At 35.8% G+C, this 14,558-nt stretch overlaps 1 protein-coding gene across 2 annotated transcripts in view; it reads right to left on the bottom strand.

Moving 5' to 3' along the window:
- Nucleotides 1-209: 209 nt before the first annotated feature.
- Nucleotides 210-14,558, bottom strand: part of APPBP2 (amyloid beta precursor protein binding protein 2) — a 70,938-nt gene continuing 56,589 nt past the window's right edge. For both annotated transcript variants that reach the window (XM_067714916.1, XM_067714915.1), the window contains 6 exons: nt 14,431-14,536; nt 13,605-13,729; nt 10,883-10,968; nt 9,019-9,209; nt 7,488-7,653; nt 210-5,207 (listed from right to left, as the gene is read on the bottom strand). In XM_067714916.1, the coding sequence (XP_067571017.1) occupies nt 4,954-5,207; nt 7,488-7,653; nt 9,019-9,209; nt 10,883-10,968; nt 13,605-13,729; nt 14,431-14,536 (928 nt within the window). In that variant the 3' untranslated portion in view covers nt 210-4,953. The remainder of the gene's footprint in view (nt 5,208-7,487; nt 7,654-9,018; nt 9,210-10,882; nt 10,969-13,604; nt 13,730-14,430; nt 14,537-14,558) is intronic.

Raw genomic sequence — 14,558 nt, 5'->3', positions numbered from 1 at the left:
CAAAGTACTTTCACGAGCACCATCTCCAGATGCTGTTACCATGTGTCTTCTCTGCCACACAGCTCACTTTTGTTGAGCAAGAACACTGTTGTTCTAGTTCCAACAGTTTCTCTCACACTGTTCTCTAATAAAAAGTCTGTGATGTTTCAACAATCCCAAGTCCCAACCAAAAGTGAGCACAACTAAATTGGAAACAGATACACTATGAATGCAGGAACACTATATTTATTAAGTCAATAATTCATTTTTAGCAATACAAGTACAGAATATATCACAATGCTGATTACAAACATACTTAGTATGGTTTAATGGTTACAAATAATGGTGGGCACTACAAGTTTGTGATAAGGATGACATGAAAGGTCATTCTGACACAATGAAGAATTAACTGCCTTTAAAAAATCTATCAATGACCTTAGGTATTTCTATAGAAATTACTGTGGCACTATTAGTGGGGATTTTCATGTAAAGAATTGACAGTGATTTGCTTTTGTTTCATTAAGAGATTTTTGAGTCTATTAAACTAAAATCCCCTGTTGCTTAGTAAAGTATAAAAATAGTACTGACCTGGTAATATTTAATAAAACATAGCATTCATTCACATCATAAAAGTGGAACTAAATTGAAAAGTTTTAGTTACCATGGCAACATATCTTCCCATAAAAGAAATCTACAGAAATGAGTAATGTTACACAAATGGTACCTGCAAAGTTATTTAGTGATCCAACACTTGTGCACCACAAACCAAGTTTTCTAGATACCTATATATAGCATATATTTTTAATCTTAAATTTTACTTTTGAAAAAAAAATGTGCACTTCAAAAAACTCACTAAGGCCACTCATGCTATAGATGCCTAGGACTGTAATTAAAGAATAGCATTATTTTAAAAAATGCCAAAGCACACTCCTTCAGATCACCAACAGGGTAAAACCAGTTTTCTGCCTAAAACATTCCTGAGATCTGTGGACAATACAACTACTAGTGTTCAAGCTGGAGATTAATTCAAATGTCAGATAAAAAAAGGAATTTTCTAGCAAGAACTGAGGTCCTCCAAAGCCAAGAGGTGAAATATACATGTTAATTCTTAAAGCAAAAATAAAACTCTTAAAAACGTTTTTACTTATAAATAAGTATTTTTCCAGTAGTAACTTTGCCATCCAGAAAAAGAACAGTTTGGAAGCAGCAAGGCTACAAATTCAGGGGAAAAAAACCAACAAAACTGAGTAGCAGTTAATACAGGTATCCTCTGCTTTCTGAAAGTTCACTTTATGCTACTCTGCTTTTATGAAAGACCTACATTAGCACCTGTTTTTGCTAACCGAAAAAAATCCAAAAGGATCTTCACTCTTACGAAAAAAGGTGAAAAGCAAAATTAGCATGCAGCGCTTGTTTTGCAGACAGCTGTTATAGAGGCAGTGGCACCCTGAGCGAGAGTGGCACTGCCAAGCTCCTCCCCTAGAACTACGCTCAGTATCTCAGCTTCAAGCCACAACTGTGCCAGTTTCTGTGCATTATCTCAATTTATTTTGTGCATCCATTAGCAAGACATGTCCTAAGGTAACTGCCTCTCTGCTGTTCACCTGTTTTGGCTTAAAGAGGTTTCATGGGAACGCTCTACTTTTGGATAGCGGTGAAAGCCTCTACCTGCTACTCAGCAAACCAATCTTTCAATCTGTAAAGTATGGCCAAAAGCTTCAATCATGTTCTAGGCATGTGTTTACTGTTCAGCATTCTGTCTGCACTATAAGGCGCAGCCAGATGGCACTCTCATTATTTATGATTGCAGCCGCTGGACCTGGTTTTCACAATATTATGAACCCTTCTCTAACAGGCTAAGAACAAAGGTCTTTGTCAAATCTTTCATTTTCACAAGTGAAAGCACACCTGTGTGGGGATTACCCCAAAGCAATAATGAGTTCATTTTTTGCTGAACAGAGGCAAAATTTGATGATAATAAGGGTCTTAATGCTTCAGGCAAAGTCAGCTTTGGGGACCCATAAAAATTATGGTCTAAAAAACCCAACTGGCTCTCCTAAACTGAACGTAGGAGTGACCGACCACCTGTGTGGCTCACGAATGTTACGGGGCTCCCTGATGCACCCAACTTGAGTAGCACCAAACTTTAGCCAAAAGACTGGGTAAGAGAGAAAAAATGAAAGCCAGGAAAGGATGAGACCAAAGGCCCCTTATTTAATATTACTTTGCTGAACTTCCAGAAAAATCTTTTAAGTTGGTCTAGGATTTCTGACACACAACCCCACCATATATAAAAAGTTTGTGCAAGCAACTGGCTATTGTGAGGTAATTTTATTCTTTGCTTTGAGATTTTGTCTAACCCCAAAAATCATGATGATATTTACCTCCCTAACTTATCCTAAACATCCCTACTGAAAGGATAAATCACACACTTAAAAATTATTAGGGTATTATTCTTCATTAAAACCAGAAATAATAGCACATTAAGTTATATCACTAACAGAAACTGGCAATTTCTCTTCTCAACCTAGAGTGTCTGCATTAAGTCAAAGTATATGGATTTACAGAAAACTACATTAAAGCAGTGGCAATAAGGGGGAACTACCAATAATGACTTTTTTTTTTTAAGAAAAACTGGCAGCTGTTTAATATTATCACCCTGTGATCCTAGGCTTCTAAATATCATGTTGCTTTATCACTGAGTGAGCTAAGCTGAGTTCAGACTGAATTAGAGAAGATGAGGCCTTAAGTCATTTGCTTGATTTTATCCTAGGAAATGCTATATGTGCACAAAACCAAAAATATAGATTAAAAAAAAAACTTCATATGAAAACATAAGTTTCAAAATATTTATTGAAAAACAATTTACCATGACATTCCTATACCACAAACATACCACAGGACTCTAAATAACCAACAAAAGTGTACAAAGCCTATCCTTAAAGTATCTTTGGAGGTATTAAATATATAGGCCCATGAGGATAGAGCTGAGTAACTTAAAAATGTTAGTCCTTGGTCACACAGACTATTTGGTAATTAATAAAGAGGTGCCTCTTGGCATTAGATTGTAATAAACTGGAAGGGGGAGGTGCAGGTGTGCCAATGTACTCTTTTCAAAATTAAAAATAATTCAATTTGAGGATTAAACCCAGGTTTCAAAATCACATAGCTATAATCTTAGGGTCTGGGCTTGCTTCATCTCTTTAGGTACCTCCCCTAGTCAATGCCCACTTGGGGACTTAAAAACACCGGCTCATAACTAACAAGACGGCAAATAACAGTTTTAAACAAGGTTGTACTTAGGAAGTCCAAAAAAGTGTTTAAAATCAAATTTATCTGGAATCTCCAATTACTTTTTCTGTAGTCAATGTGGTGGACAGTTTAGATTTTTTCCCCCTCCCACCCCAACATGCCTGTTAAAAGAAAACCAAAATTCAGCACACATCCACTCACCCACAGACCACTCCCAGCATTAGCCAGGAGCAACATCTCTAACAGCCAAGTCATGAACCCCTGAAAATAGGGGGGAAAAACCCTGATTCTTAACTATAGAGGCACCAAATAGGCCACTATAATAAGAACTGAGGTAACAGCAAAAGACCTTTTTTGTTTCTTGGATTGCTACATGTCACAACTTCTCAAATTTGAATATTACCTCAACATTAAATAACCTGACTGGCTTAAAAAAAAAAATCAAAACCCAATAAACAGAAAGACAAGTTAGTGAAATAGATAAATCATTAGGGAAATCTTTCCACTTGACTCTTGAATTTCAAATAAAATGACCTAGTTGCACTATTATTTACCATAAACATGAAGGATTTCTAAGAAGACTTGCTGTTTTTCGGAATTCATTTTTCCATTAATCCCCATAAACCACACAGTAACCTATAATTCCCATCTGGACATGAGCTATTTCATGACTCTTAGCCAATATACTTGCTAACTGTGTTGCTTATTAGGGTAACATTTAAAATGAGGGAGATGGCTGCAGCAGATATTTATAGACTTGCTTATGGCATTGCCATCTGTGTACCTTGACTAAAATATGCCACTGAAATTGCCAAATTCCCCTAGTTTGGTGTCTATTACATGAATATAACTTTTGCATGATCACTTTTCATTATACATCTAAATGAAATCATTCTACTGATAAAAGTATAGGCAGGGGCTAAAATATAATCTAAAGCTTCTGGTCCAAATAACCCCTTTCTACATTAGGCTGGTCCTTTTCAGATCCTCCTGGTCCTGTTAGCAAACGCTATCAGAGCATCTTGCATTTTTGTACCCCAAAAAAACACAACAAAACCAAAACAACCAAAGAGTTAGAACTGCTGGTTTATCAGCTTTCCTGTTACTTACAGATCAACACTGGTCCAGTTCAGATGAATCTGACAGTCCTTCCCTTGTAACAGAGCTCTGGAGTGGTTGTATCCACTTCTCTGGGTAAGGTAGCCAAACCTAAGTCTGGATGTCCCTCTTCTATTAGTACTTGTGTTAACTTTTCTATACTGCATATAAAGATTTTCCCCATAAAATTTCTTTACAATACAGTATTGAATACCTCCTCAAGGAAGAATTATATGTTAAAAAGTTGTTAAAATCATCCTTACATAATAAGAATGCAACTCTTTTAAACTCTTAAATAGTTTTATTTAGGGGTTCTATTTTTCTTTCAGGCTTTCTGCAAAATGAATTATTTTTTAAAAAGAAAAAAAAAATTCCTGTTGTTTGTTCTACTAGGTTGAAAATATGGGCCAGATTACTTACACATGCGGTACATGCTGAATATAACTGAATATATGCTTATTCCTATGGACACTCTGCAAGATAGGGATCACCCAAATAGGGTCAATGGACTGGACCAGTGTTTCAATGCAAATTCCAGCCCCGAAAAAACAACATGATTTTGATTTCACAGTATGAATTCCCTGGAATCTGGGAAAAGGTAAATTAGTTAACTGAGGTCCTCCCTCAGCAGCTCGGTCCCTCAACATTCTGAGAAATCAGGAAGGACTGCACCACTTCTTCAGTGGACTGGGGGCTGGTGTTGACATCTTCAAGAGCATCGGTCACTGAATACTGCCGATCTCGCAGCCGGTTCCAGTTAGACAGAACATTGTGATATTCAAACACTTTCTCGTAATTTCCAACGGAGTTGTAAAGTTTAATGAGACCTCGGTAATCATATTCTAGTCCACTGTAGCCTTCACCAAAAAGTTTCTTCCCTGAAAGTAAACATAAAAAGAAAGAAAACTCAAATAAATAATGAAATAACAAGTAGTTTCCACAACACAAGCTCAGTTCTTTAAAATAAGGTAGCTTCGTTTTATTCCCTTAAAAGGAATAGATTCAATTCTTTTATCAGCATTCACCAACATAGTCCTAACCATAATCTACCTCTAGGACTTAAAAGAGATCTAAAGAATGGCAGCACCTTCAACAGTAGAAAAATACATATGCACAAGGCTATTTATTACAGCATTGTTTATAAGTGCGAAATAGTAGAAACAAATGAAGATTTGTTTCAATCTACTATGGAACATCTACTCAACTATGGAACATCCATTCAAGGCATACTATGCAGCTATAAACAGAGGAGGGAGCTCCCAGCTCTTTATGAACTGACATGGAGTCATTTATAGGGTATACTGTTGAGTTAAAAAAAAAGTGAAGTACAAAAAAGTACCAAGAGTTTGCCACCTTTTATGTATAAAAGGGAAAATAAAATATTTATGTCTCTGAACATTTGTGCAAAAAGATACACAGAAAATATGGGACTTCCAGGATTGAGCAAGGTAATATATTACAGATAATGAGCAATCTCACATACATGAATATATGATTTATTGGCAAAGGTAGCACAGCAGAGGGGAAAGGACAGTCCTTTGAAAAAATGGTCCTGGTCAACTGTATATCCATACGGAGGAAAAAAAAGGCAGGGGGTGGGGGATTTGATTGCTACCTTACACCATAAACAAAAATCAATTTCAGGGCTGTGGATCTAAATGTGAATGGTAAAATAAAGTTTCCAGAAGATAATCTTCCAAAAGAGTATCTCCATGACTTTGGGGTAGGAAAAGATTTCCTAAACAGAATACAAAAAGTGTTAACCATAAAAGAAAAGAGCAATATTTGATTACATTAATATCTAAGAACTTCTGGTCTTTGAAAGGCACCATTAAGAAGTAAGAAGTAGGGACTTTCCTGGTGGCGCAGTGGGTTAAGACTCCATGCTCCCAATGCAGGGGGCCCGGGTTTGATCCCTGGTTAGGGAACTATATCCCACATGCATGCTGCAACCAAGAGTTCGCACGTGGACTTCCCTGGTGGTGCTTTGGTTAAGAATCCGCCTGCCAATGTAGGGGACACGGGTTCAAGCCCTGGTCCGGGAAGATCCCACATGCCGCAGAGCAACTTAGCCCATGCACAACTACTGAGCCTGCGCTCTAGAGCCTGCGAGCCACAACTACTGAAGCCCACAAGCCACAACTGCTGAGCCTGCGTGCCACAACTCCCGAAGCTGGCATGCCTAGAGCCTGTGCTCCACAACAAGAGAAGCCACCCCGATGAGAAGCCCATGCACCGCAGCGAAGAGTAGCCCCCACTTGCCGCAACTAGAGAAAGCCTGCACGCAGCAACAAAGACCCAATGCAGCCAAAAATAAATAAATAAATAAAAATTTTAAAAAATTAAAAAAAGACAGGGTTCACACATCACAACTAAGGAGCCCGCCTGCTGCAACTAAGTCCCGGTACAACCAATCAAAAAAGAAAGAAAGGGAGGGAGGGAGGGAGGAAGGAAGGAAGAAGCAGTAGAGTGAGAGTTATCTGCAACACATTTAACCAACAGATACATCCAAAGTATATAAAGAACTTCTATAAACCAATAAGAAAATGACAGACAAGTCAATATAAAAATGGGGAAGAGTTTTAATAGGCACAACATTCAGATGATGACCACAGCATCTTATTTTGTAATAGGGCTGAACTGAAAACAATTCAAATGTTCCAAATACCCATTAACAGTAAAATGGATTAAATAATGATATACTAATCCAATACAATATTACACAGCACTGGAAATTAACAAGCAACAGTGATATGAACAACACAGATGTATCTCACAATTGATGTTCACCAAAAGAAACCAGGCATATAAAAATATACATTGTATGATTTCATTTATATCAAGTTAAAAAACAGGCAAACTGGGTCTATGTTAAAATCAGAAGAAGGGAGAGGATGGGCTGGGGGTAGTGTTTACACAAATATTTAAAAATAACTACTTTTGCCTTTACTTGACACCCTACTGTCATATTTCTTACTAGTGGCTTCAACATCAATAAATAATCTTTAGCAAAATGTTTCAGATGATTTCTGAGTGGTTTCTGGATATCCTTAGCAGCTCTAAACTCATTTAAGTCTTAATAATAACACTTCCCTATACAACATATAAGACACGTTCATCTCTAATCAATTGACTAAGAAAATTTTAAAGTAACATACCAATTGCTATAGATCGCAGATAAAGTTTCTCAGCATTTTCATACTGATTCATGTCATAATTATATAAAGAAGCCAGATGTCCCACTGAAAGGGCTACTTCATAATCTTCTTGACCAAGAAGTTGCTCTTTAATCTGAATTGCTTTGATGTGCATTTCTTCCGCTTCCTGAAAAACAATTAAGGTGTATTAACTATTAGATTATAGTTTTTCTTATGTCAACAATTCTTACCCCATGAGTAAGATTCTTCTAAATGCCAAAGACGTCTTATGGATGGCATAAGGTAATCTGATCAGAGAACACACTATATTCTTCCAAAAGTTGCCTACGGGAAGCCTTACTAGTTTGGGGAAGCTGTGCACACAAGCTGATGAAAGTAATAGTGTTGTATACCAAAATGACAAAAGAAAACCTGTCCTTGTAATAAAAAATTGTTAGAAGAAATTAACATCAAAATATTCTAAAATGAAAATTTCTTCTTTCAGTTAATACACTCTAAAATTTAACTGAACCTTGTTAAGAAACTCTACACTATAGTATGTTATTTTACATAGAAGTACACTTTATTTTATTTTTTGGAGTTTTGACAATTTTTATTCCAACAAACCAAATTCAGATTAATTGAGAAATGTGTAAACTGATTTTTAGATAAAAATGAATGTCTTAAGCAGCAACTCTCATCCCTTCCTTATTGTGACCCTGTAATGGACAATAAGAATCTATGACCCAAAATTCTAAAAGGGAACTAAATTCAGTAAATTTTTATCATCACTACAATTAATAACACTTGCAATATCTTATATTTCTTACATACCTATTACGTGGCAGGCATTCTGCTAAGTGCTGTACTTAAACTACTATCTAAGAGCTTATGTTTTAAGTCTAACTTAAACTACTAGCTAAGAGCTATGTTTTAAGTCTAACTTAAACTACTAGCTAAGAGCTATGTTTTAAGTCTAACTATAATAACTGTTTTAGTCTTTATGGTTTGATATATTTATTTTTCTAGGGTCTGTATTTTTGAATTTTATTTATATTTTGACTGTCTTTTTCAAAAAAATTATTTATTTACTTATGAATTTTGGCTGCGGTGGGCCTTTGTTGCTGCGCGCGGGCTTTCTCTAGTTGAGGCGAGAGGGGGCTACTCTTCGTTGCAGTGTGCAGGCTTCTCATTGCAGTGGCTGCTCCTGTTGCGGAGCATGGGCTCTAGGCGCGCAGGCTTCAGTAGTTGTGGCTCACGGGCTTAGCTGCTCCGTGGCATGTGGGATTTTCCCAGACCAGGACTTGAACCCGCGTCCCCTGCATTGGCAGGTGGATTCTTAACCACTGCACCACCAGGGAAGCCCCCGTCGTTTTATACTAGCCATTTTCTCAATTCTTATGTGAAATAATATAGGAGTATAATAAATGTATACCTTATTATTTAAGATTACTAAAGAAGCATTATTTAAGATTTACTTATTATTTAAGATTATACTTTATTACCTAAGATTATTTAGAGAGAGAAAAATATAGTAAAATGTGCTTCTAACCTTAAATTTTCTCATTGACTGATAAAGTCTTCCAAGGTTTCCATAGTGTTTTGCAGTCTGTACATTAAATTCCCCAAAAGCTTTTTTAGCTAGCTGGAGTGAAGACAGGTGCAAATCATGAGCTTCTTGAAGCAACCTCTGTTCAGTTTCTTTATTATGACAGTCAATTGCAATCTCCTCTAAAATAAGTGCTGAATAAGAAGGCAATAAAATTAGTGCATTTCCAAACCATGTATCAAAGCTAATCAGAACATAAAATTTAAAACTAAATTTTACAGATGTTAGTTGTATATACTTTTATATGCTTATGGTTTAGAACCATAAACCATATCCCATGCCACAGAACTGGTAAAGATGAAAGTATTCCATTTTAATGAAAAAATACACTTTTGGTCATTCTATTTTGCACAGTATAATGAATTTCAAATTTAAGAAAAACAATGGTATACAACAAATTATTTTGTAGAATTACTCTCTATTTTACCAGACCTGTTATGCTTTGCTGATGTGAATTTGTTGTTTAAGCAAATACAAGGAAGACAAGAATAAAGAGGCAAATTTTTTAAAGTTGTGAAAAAGTTGTCAAGGAGTACCTAAGCACTGCTGAAAATTTTGAAACCACACTTTGTAAATTATATAACCTTTAACCAAATACAACTAAAAGAACTGGTTTCCTCCTAACTCACTTGACCACTCAAACCAGTCAAGAAGATAATTTAACTTCAAAGTCCCATTCAAGACCCTCAAATTCCATTTAAAGTCTTAAAAACACATATTCTTTTCCCAGGCAATTTTATTTCTAGGAAAATTGTCCATGTGCACAAAAGTAAAAAGAGATTTAGTTCACTGTAGCATTTTTAAACAACAAAAGGTTAAAAAACAATTTAAAGGTCCAATAAGACAGGTGAGGTTAAGAACATTAGAAAAAAAGATATATACCTACATGTACTGAAATGGGAAAATGTTGATAATATATTAATTGAACAAAGCAGATTACAGAACTAAAAAAAATTATTCACTCATTTCAGCATTTGAAGAAAGAAAAGTTTAAAAGAATATTCACCAAAATGTTGATTCTGGATCGATGAGATTTCAGGTAACTTAATTTTTTCTCTTTTCTAACTTTTAATTTTTGACATTAATCGTGTATTACTTGCATGACTTTAAAAATGCAAACCTAGAGGGGAGGTAAAACCCAGTTCCAGAATTAAGGTAAAAGTTATCCAACATGCATGGAATTACCACATGGGTGACCCAATCATGTTGGCAAAATGAAAGCCTTGGTAGTGATTTGCAGAAGAGTTAATAAGAAAAGAAGAAAGTGGTATGTGGTAAGAGCCTTACAACATTAAGGGTAACCTGATATGAAACTGAGTTTCAGAAGCTTGCATGATAAAACTGAAGGTATGAGAAAAACCCATCTTCAGTTTCCTACCCTTGTCACTGCACAGTAATAATTTGTGATTCTTCCATCCTCTCCTCAAAAGAAAGGACTGACTGACTGAATGAATGAGTGAAAGGAAAGAGAGGAAGGAAGGTAGGAAAAGGTAAAGAAAGAGGCAAAAGAAATGTATTCTGGCCTATTAACAATGTTATATGAGAGATGTGAACAACCTGTAAATTCTTAGAGTTGTAGGCAAATACTTTAAATCAGTGAATTGGCTATTTTAGTAATATGCAGTCTAATCCTGAGGAACTAAACAAATACCCCTATTTTATACCATATACCATCGATTTTAAAGTTATCAGAGAGTAGACATCTATTATAATTGACAGCAAAAGAAATCTTAAAAAAAAAACATACATACATGTGTGTGTGTATATATATATATATATATATGAGAGACTAGATTACAAAGGGTACCTTTCACCCTCTTTGAAGAAGCCAAAAGAAGATGATCTTCAGGTAGGATGTGGGTAATGATACCAATAGCTCTTTCTGCATGAAATCTGCAATACAGATAGATATACTCTGGCATTTCTTTTAAGTTACAAATAATTTAAGCATTAAAAAAAATCACAATTTATAATACTGAATTTCTAAAACTATCTGTGGAAAAGGACCAGTTTTTTTTTTGTTTTAAAGTTCCAATCTTTTGTAGACTGAACTTTTAAACATCCAGTGGATTCCCATCTCCCTCAGAATCAACTGTGAAGTTGCTATCACAGCCTAAGGCTCAATATAATATGATCTTTCACTGGGCTACCTCTCTGACCTCATCTCCTATCATTCTCAGAAACAATCCCCTCTTTTCCTTCCAGGCACACAGGAACTGCAGTTTTCTGAACATGTAAAGCACGTGCTCACCTATGACTCTTGCGCTCACTTTACTGTCTCTCTGTAATGGCTGTCCCCTAAATATCCACATGGCTTACCCACACTGAAGTTTTTCCAGACCAGCCTATACAAAAGACCCTAAAAAATCTACCATCACGCTTTAAACTCTCAGCTTACTTTATTCTCCTTCATAGCATGTATTCTCACCTGACATGTTTGGTTATTTGTTCATGGCCCATCTCCTCAAACAGAAAGCAAGCTGTTTGTCTATTTTATCTGCCAGATAATCTCAAACAACTCCACGCCTTCTATTCCCAGCTTCCAGGTAATCATTAGTTTTCTCAGATCTGTCTTCCAGTTCACTGTCTCTTTAGTTGTGTCTAATCTGCTGTTTAACTTGTCTACTGAGTTTTAATGTCAATGACTATTTTCCAATTCCAGCTATTATAATGGTTTTTGTAATAAAAGTGCTTATTAAGACAATTCATACCAACAAAATTCACCCATTTAAAGTGTACAATTGAAGGTTTTTAGTATATTACAGAGTTATGTACCCATCACGATTAATTTCAGAATATTTTCATCACCTCAGAAAGAAACCTTGTGCCCTTTAGGAGTCATTTCCTTTTCCTCCAACTCCACCAGCCCTAGGCAACCACCAACTTACTTTCTGTTTCTACTTGTTTGCCTGTATCTAGAGAGTTCATATAAATGAAATTATACAATATGTGGTCCTTTGTAACTGGCTGCTTTCACTTAGCACAATGTTTTAAAGGTTCATTCATGCTGTAGGATGCATCAGTTGTTTTATTTTTTTAATTGAAGTATAGTTGATTTACAATGTTGTGTTAGTTTCAGGTGTATGGCCAAGTGATTCGGTTATACATACATATATATATTTTTTTCAGATTCCTTTTCCCTTATAGGTTATTACAAAATACCGAGTATAGTTCCCTCAGTTGTTTTATTTTTAAATCTGCCTTTTTTCCTTCATTTTCCCTCCAAAATATTACTGATTTCTTCTTTTATATCAGCGCCAGCACATTTTTTTCTGTAAAGGGCCATATAGTAAATATCTCAGATTATGCGGCTACACTCTGTCCCAACTACTCAACTCTGCTGTTACAGCATAAAAGCAACCATAGACAATACATGAGTGCATGAGCACTGCTATGTTCCAATAAACCTTTATTTTGCCTTCAGGCCATAGTTTGCCAACCCGTTTTATATCTTTAAACATTTAAGAAACCTTACTTTATAGTATCAGCCATAAAGTTCTGTTAACTGATATTTCTAGTGTTCTAATCTTGATCATTATGTCTGCTGACTCACCCATGGGGGAAATGTTCCCTTATTTAAATATTTTTTATGATGAGTTCATCTCAGGTACAGCTAGATCTATGGGAAGTCTGTATGGCTTGGACGGAAGGTTAATTATTTCCAAGAGTTTTGCATTTTCTCCTGAAAAGCATCCCAGGAGAACTAGCAGTCCCAACGTGCTTCTTAATGTTTCCCTCAGTTTGGGGGTTCCTGCATGCATGATGCCCAAACACAACGTAGACATCTATAAATTATAAATACCCCTGTGAGGCTCCTTTTTTTTTCAACTGAGGGCCCAACTTAAGTTGGACAAATTTCCATGTCACCTCTCTTGCCAGTGGGCAGTTTTTTCCCCTAGTCTACTCTTTCTCCGAGGGTGTAGCCTTGATCTTGGCTTCATGTGAGGGTTTCACTTCTAAGCCACAGCTTCCTATGGGCTAAATGCCTTGTCTCTTAAACCCAGGATTGCTGTTCAACCAAGGTTACAGAAACTTCTAAGCCTTCCAAGCCTTTCCACCCCAGAACACTCATACTGTAGTTCATGCCTACCCTTTTTGGATTTTAGTCCATTACTGGCCCTTGGGGATTTCTTCTCTATCTTACAAGCTCAGTTATGCATTTAAAAAGATGATTGTTACATTATTCAGTATTTCTGCATGTTATGAGCAAGTTTTTAGGTTAAGTCTGTCATTTAACCAGACACTACTGTATTAGTCAAAGAAAAATTACTGAAGGAGACACTTAAAAAATAAGTCATATTCTATATGGAGATCTATGTCTCAACATTAAACCACATAAGATCTAAACAAATGGCTTATAAATTGATATGATTTTAAATGACTTCAAGAACATTTTAGGTATCTTGTTCAAGTTCCAGGAGATCAAATTTAATCCATAAGATACACTGAAAAGTATTGCACTAGGAAAAAACAAAACAAAATATAGCAACAGTATTTAATCCCTCACTGAAAAGGAAAGTGGAACTTACAGTGCATTGTCAAATTTCCCAGAGCTATACTGGTGAACATAAGAAGAATAAGCCAAGTCTTCATGAGCTGTTGCTACATGGATATTTTTGCCACCAAACACTGACTGCCGAATGTCAAGGGCTGCCTGAAAGAGTCATGAGAATAACTGGTAATACTGTGAATCCTTAAAAGACACTACCCAGTTAAATTAAGCATCCTAGTAATTTAAATATAGATTCTATATACTCAATCCCATCAGTTTTGAAAAAAGTCCTGCTGTATTTAAATCACAACAGAACATAAAATTCACCTACAGCCTGATTTTCTAAAGAGTAAGTTTGACTTAAAAGGCAATGGCTTCATAATAAAATCATTCACATGTCTTAGGAATTACATTAGTGTTTTTCTCTATGACCTCTTCGGAAGTACACTATAAAATCAAGGATACCTTGTCCAGAGTGATGGCATAACACATCATTTTCCTGAGACGGACTGAGATAAGGCCTAAAATAATTGCTATCAAGCCTCCTTGCTACTACAAAGGCAGCTATAATGATTTGAGATAAATCAACAACAAAGACAAGCCATCATCTCGGTAAATGAAAAATGGAAAACTACTCTTAAATACTGACCCACAACCCCTGAACTTTTTTCCTGGATGATACTCTTTAATTCCTAAAACATTAAGTTTTAAGCCTTCTAGGTACTATTTAGTAAAATAATGGAGTACCATATATGAGGAAGGGCTCAGAAAGAGTTATTTTTAGACAGTGGTTTATACATCACAAATTACAGGTCAGCAAGTCAATTTAGGTTGAAAGAAAAAAAGTGTAACTATTAACATACCTGATAAATTGCAACAGACTGACAGATATTATCTACATTGAGTAAGTAGAACCCATAATCTAGCAGTGTATCAGAATACTTTGGGTGTTTGGATCCAAAATGATCCCTATAAAAAGATACAAAACTAT

Source organism: Pseudorca crassidens, chromosome 19, assembly GCF_039906515.1.
Source record: "Pseudorca crassidens isolate mPseCra1 chromosome 19, mPseCra1.hap1, whole genome shotgun sequence".
Lineage (NCBI taxonomy): Eukaryota > Metazoa > Chordata > Mammalia > Artiodactyla > Delphinidae > Pseudorca > Pseudorca crassidens.
Note: the sequence above shows the minus strand (reverse complement) of the source record. Positions and strands in the feature narration are given on the sequence as shown.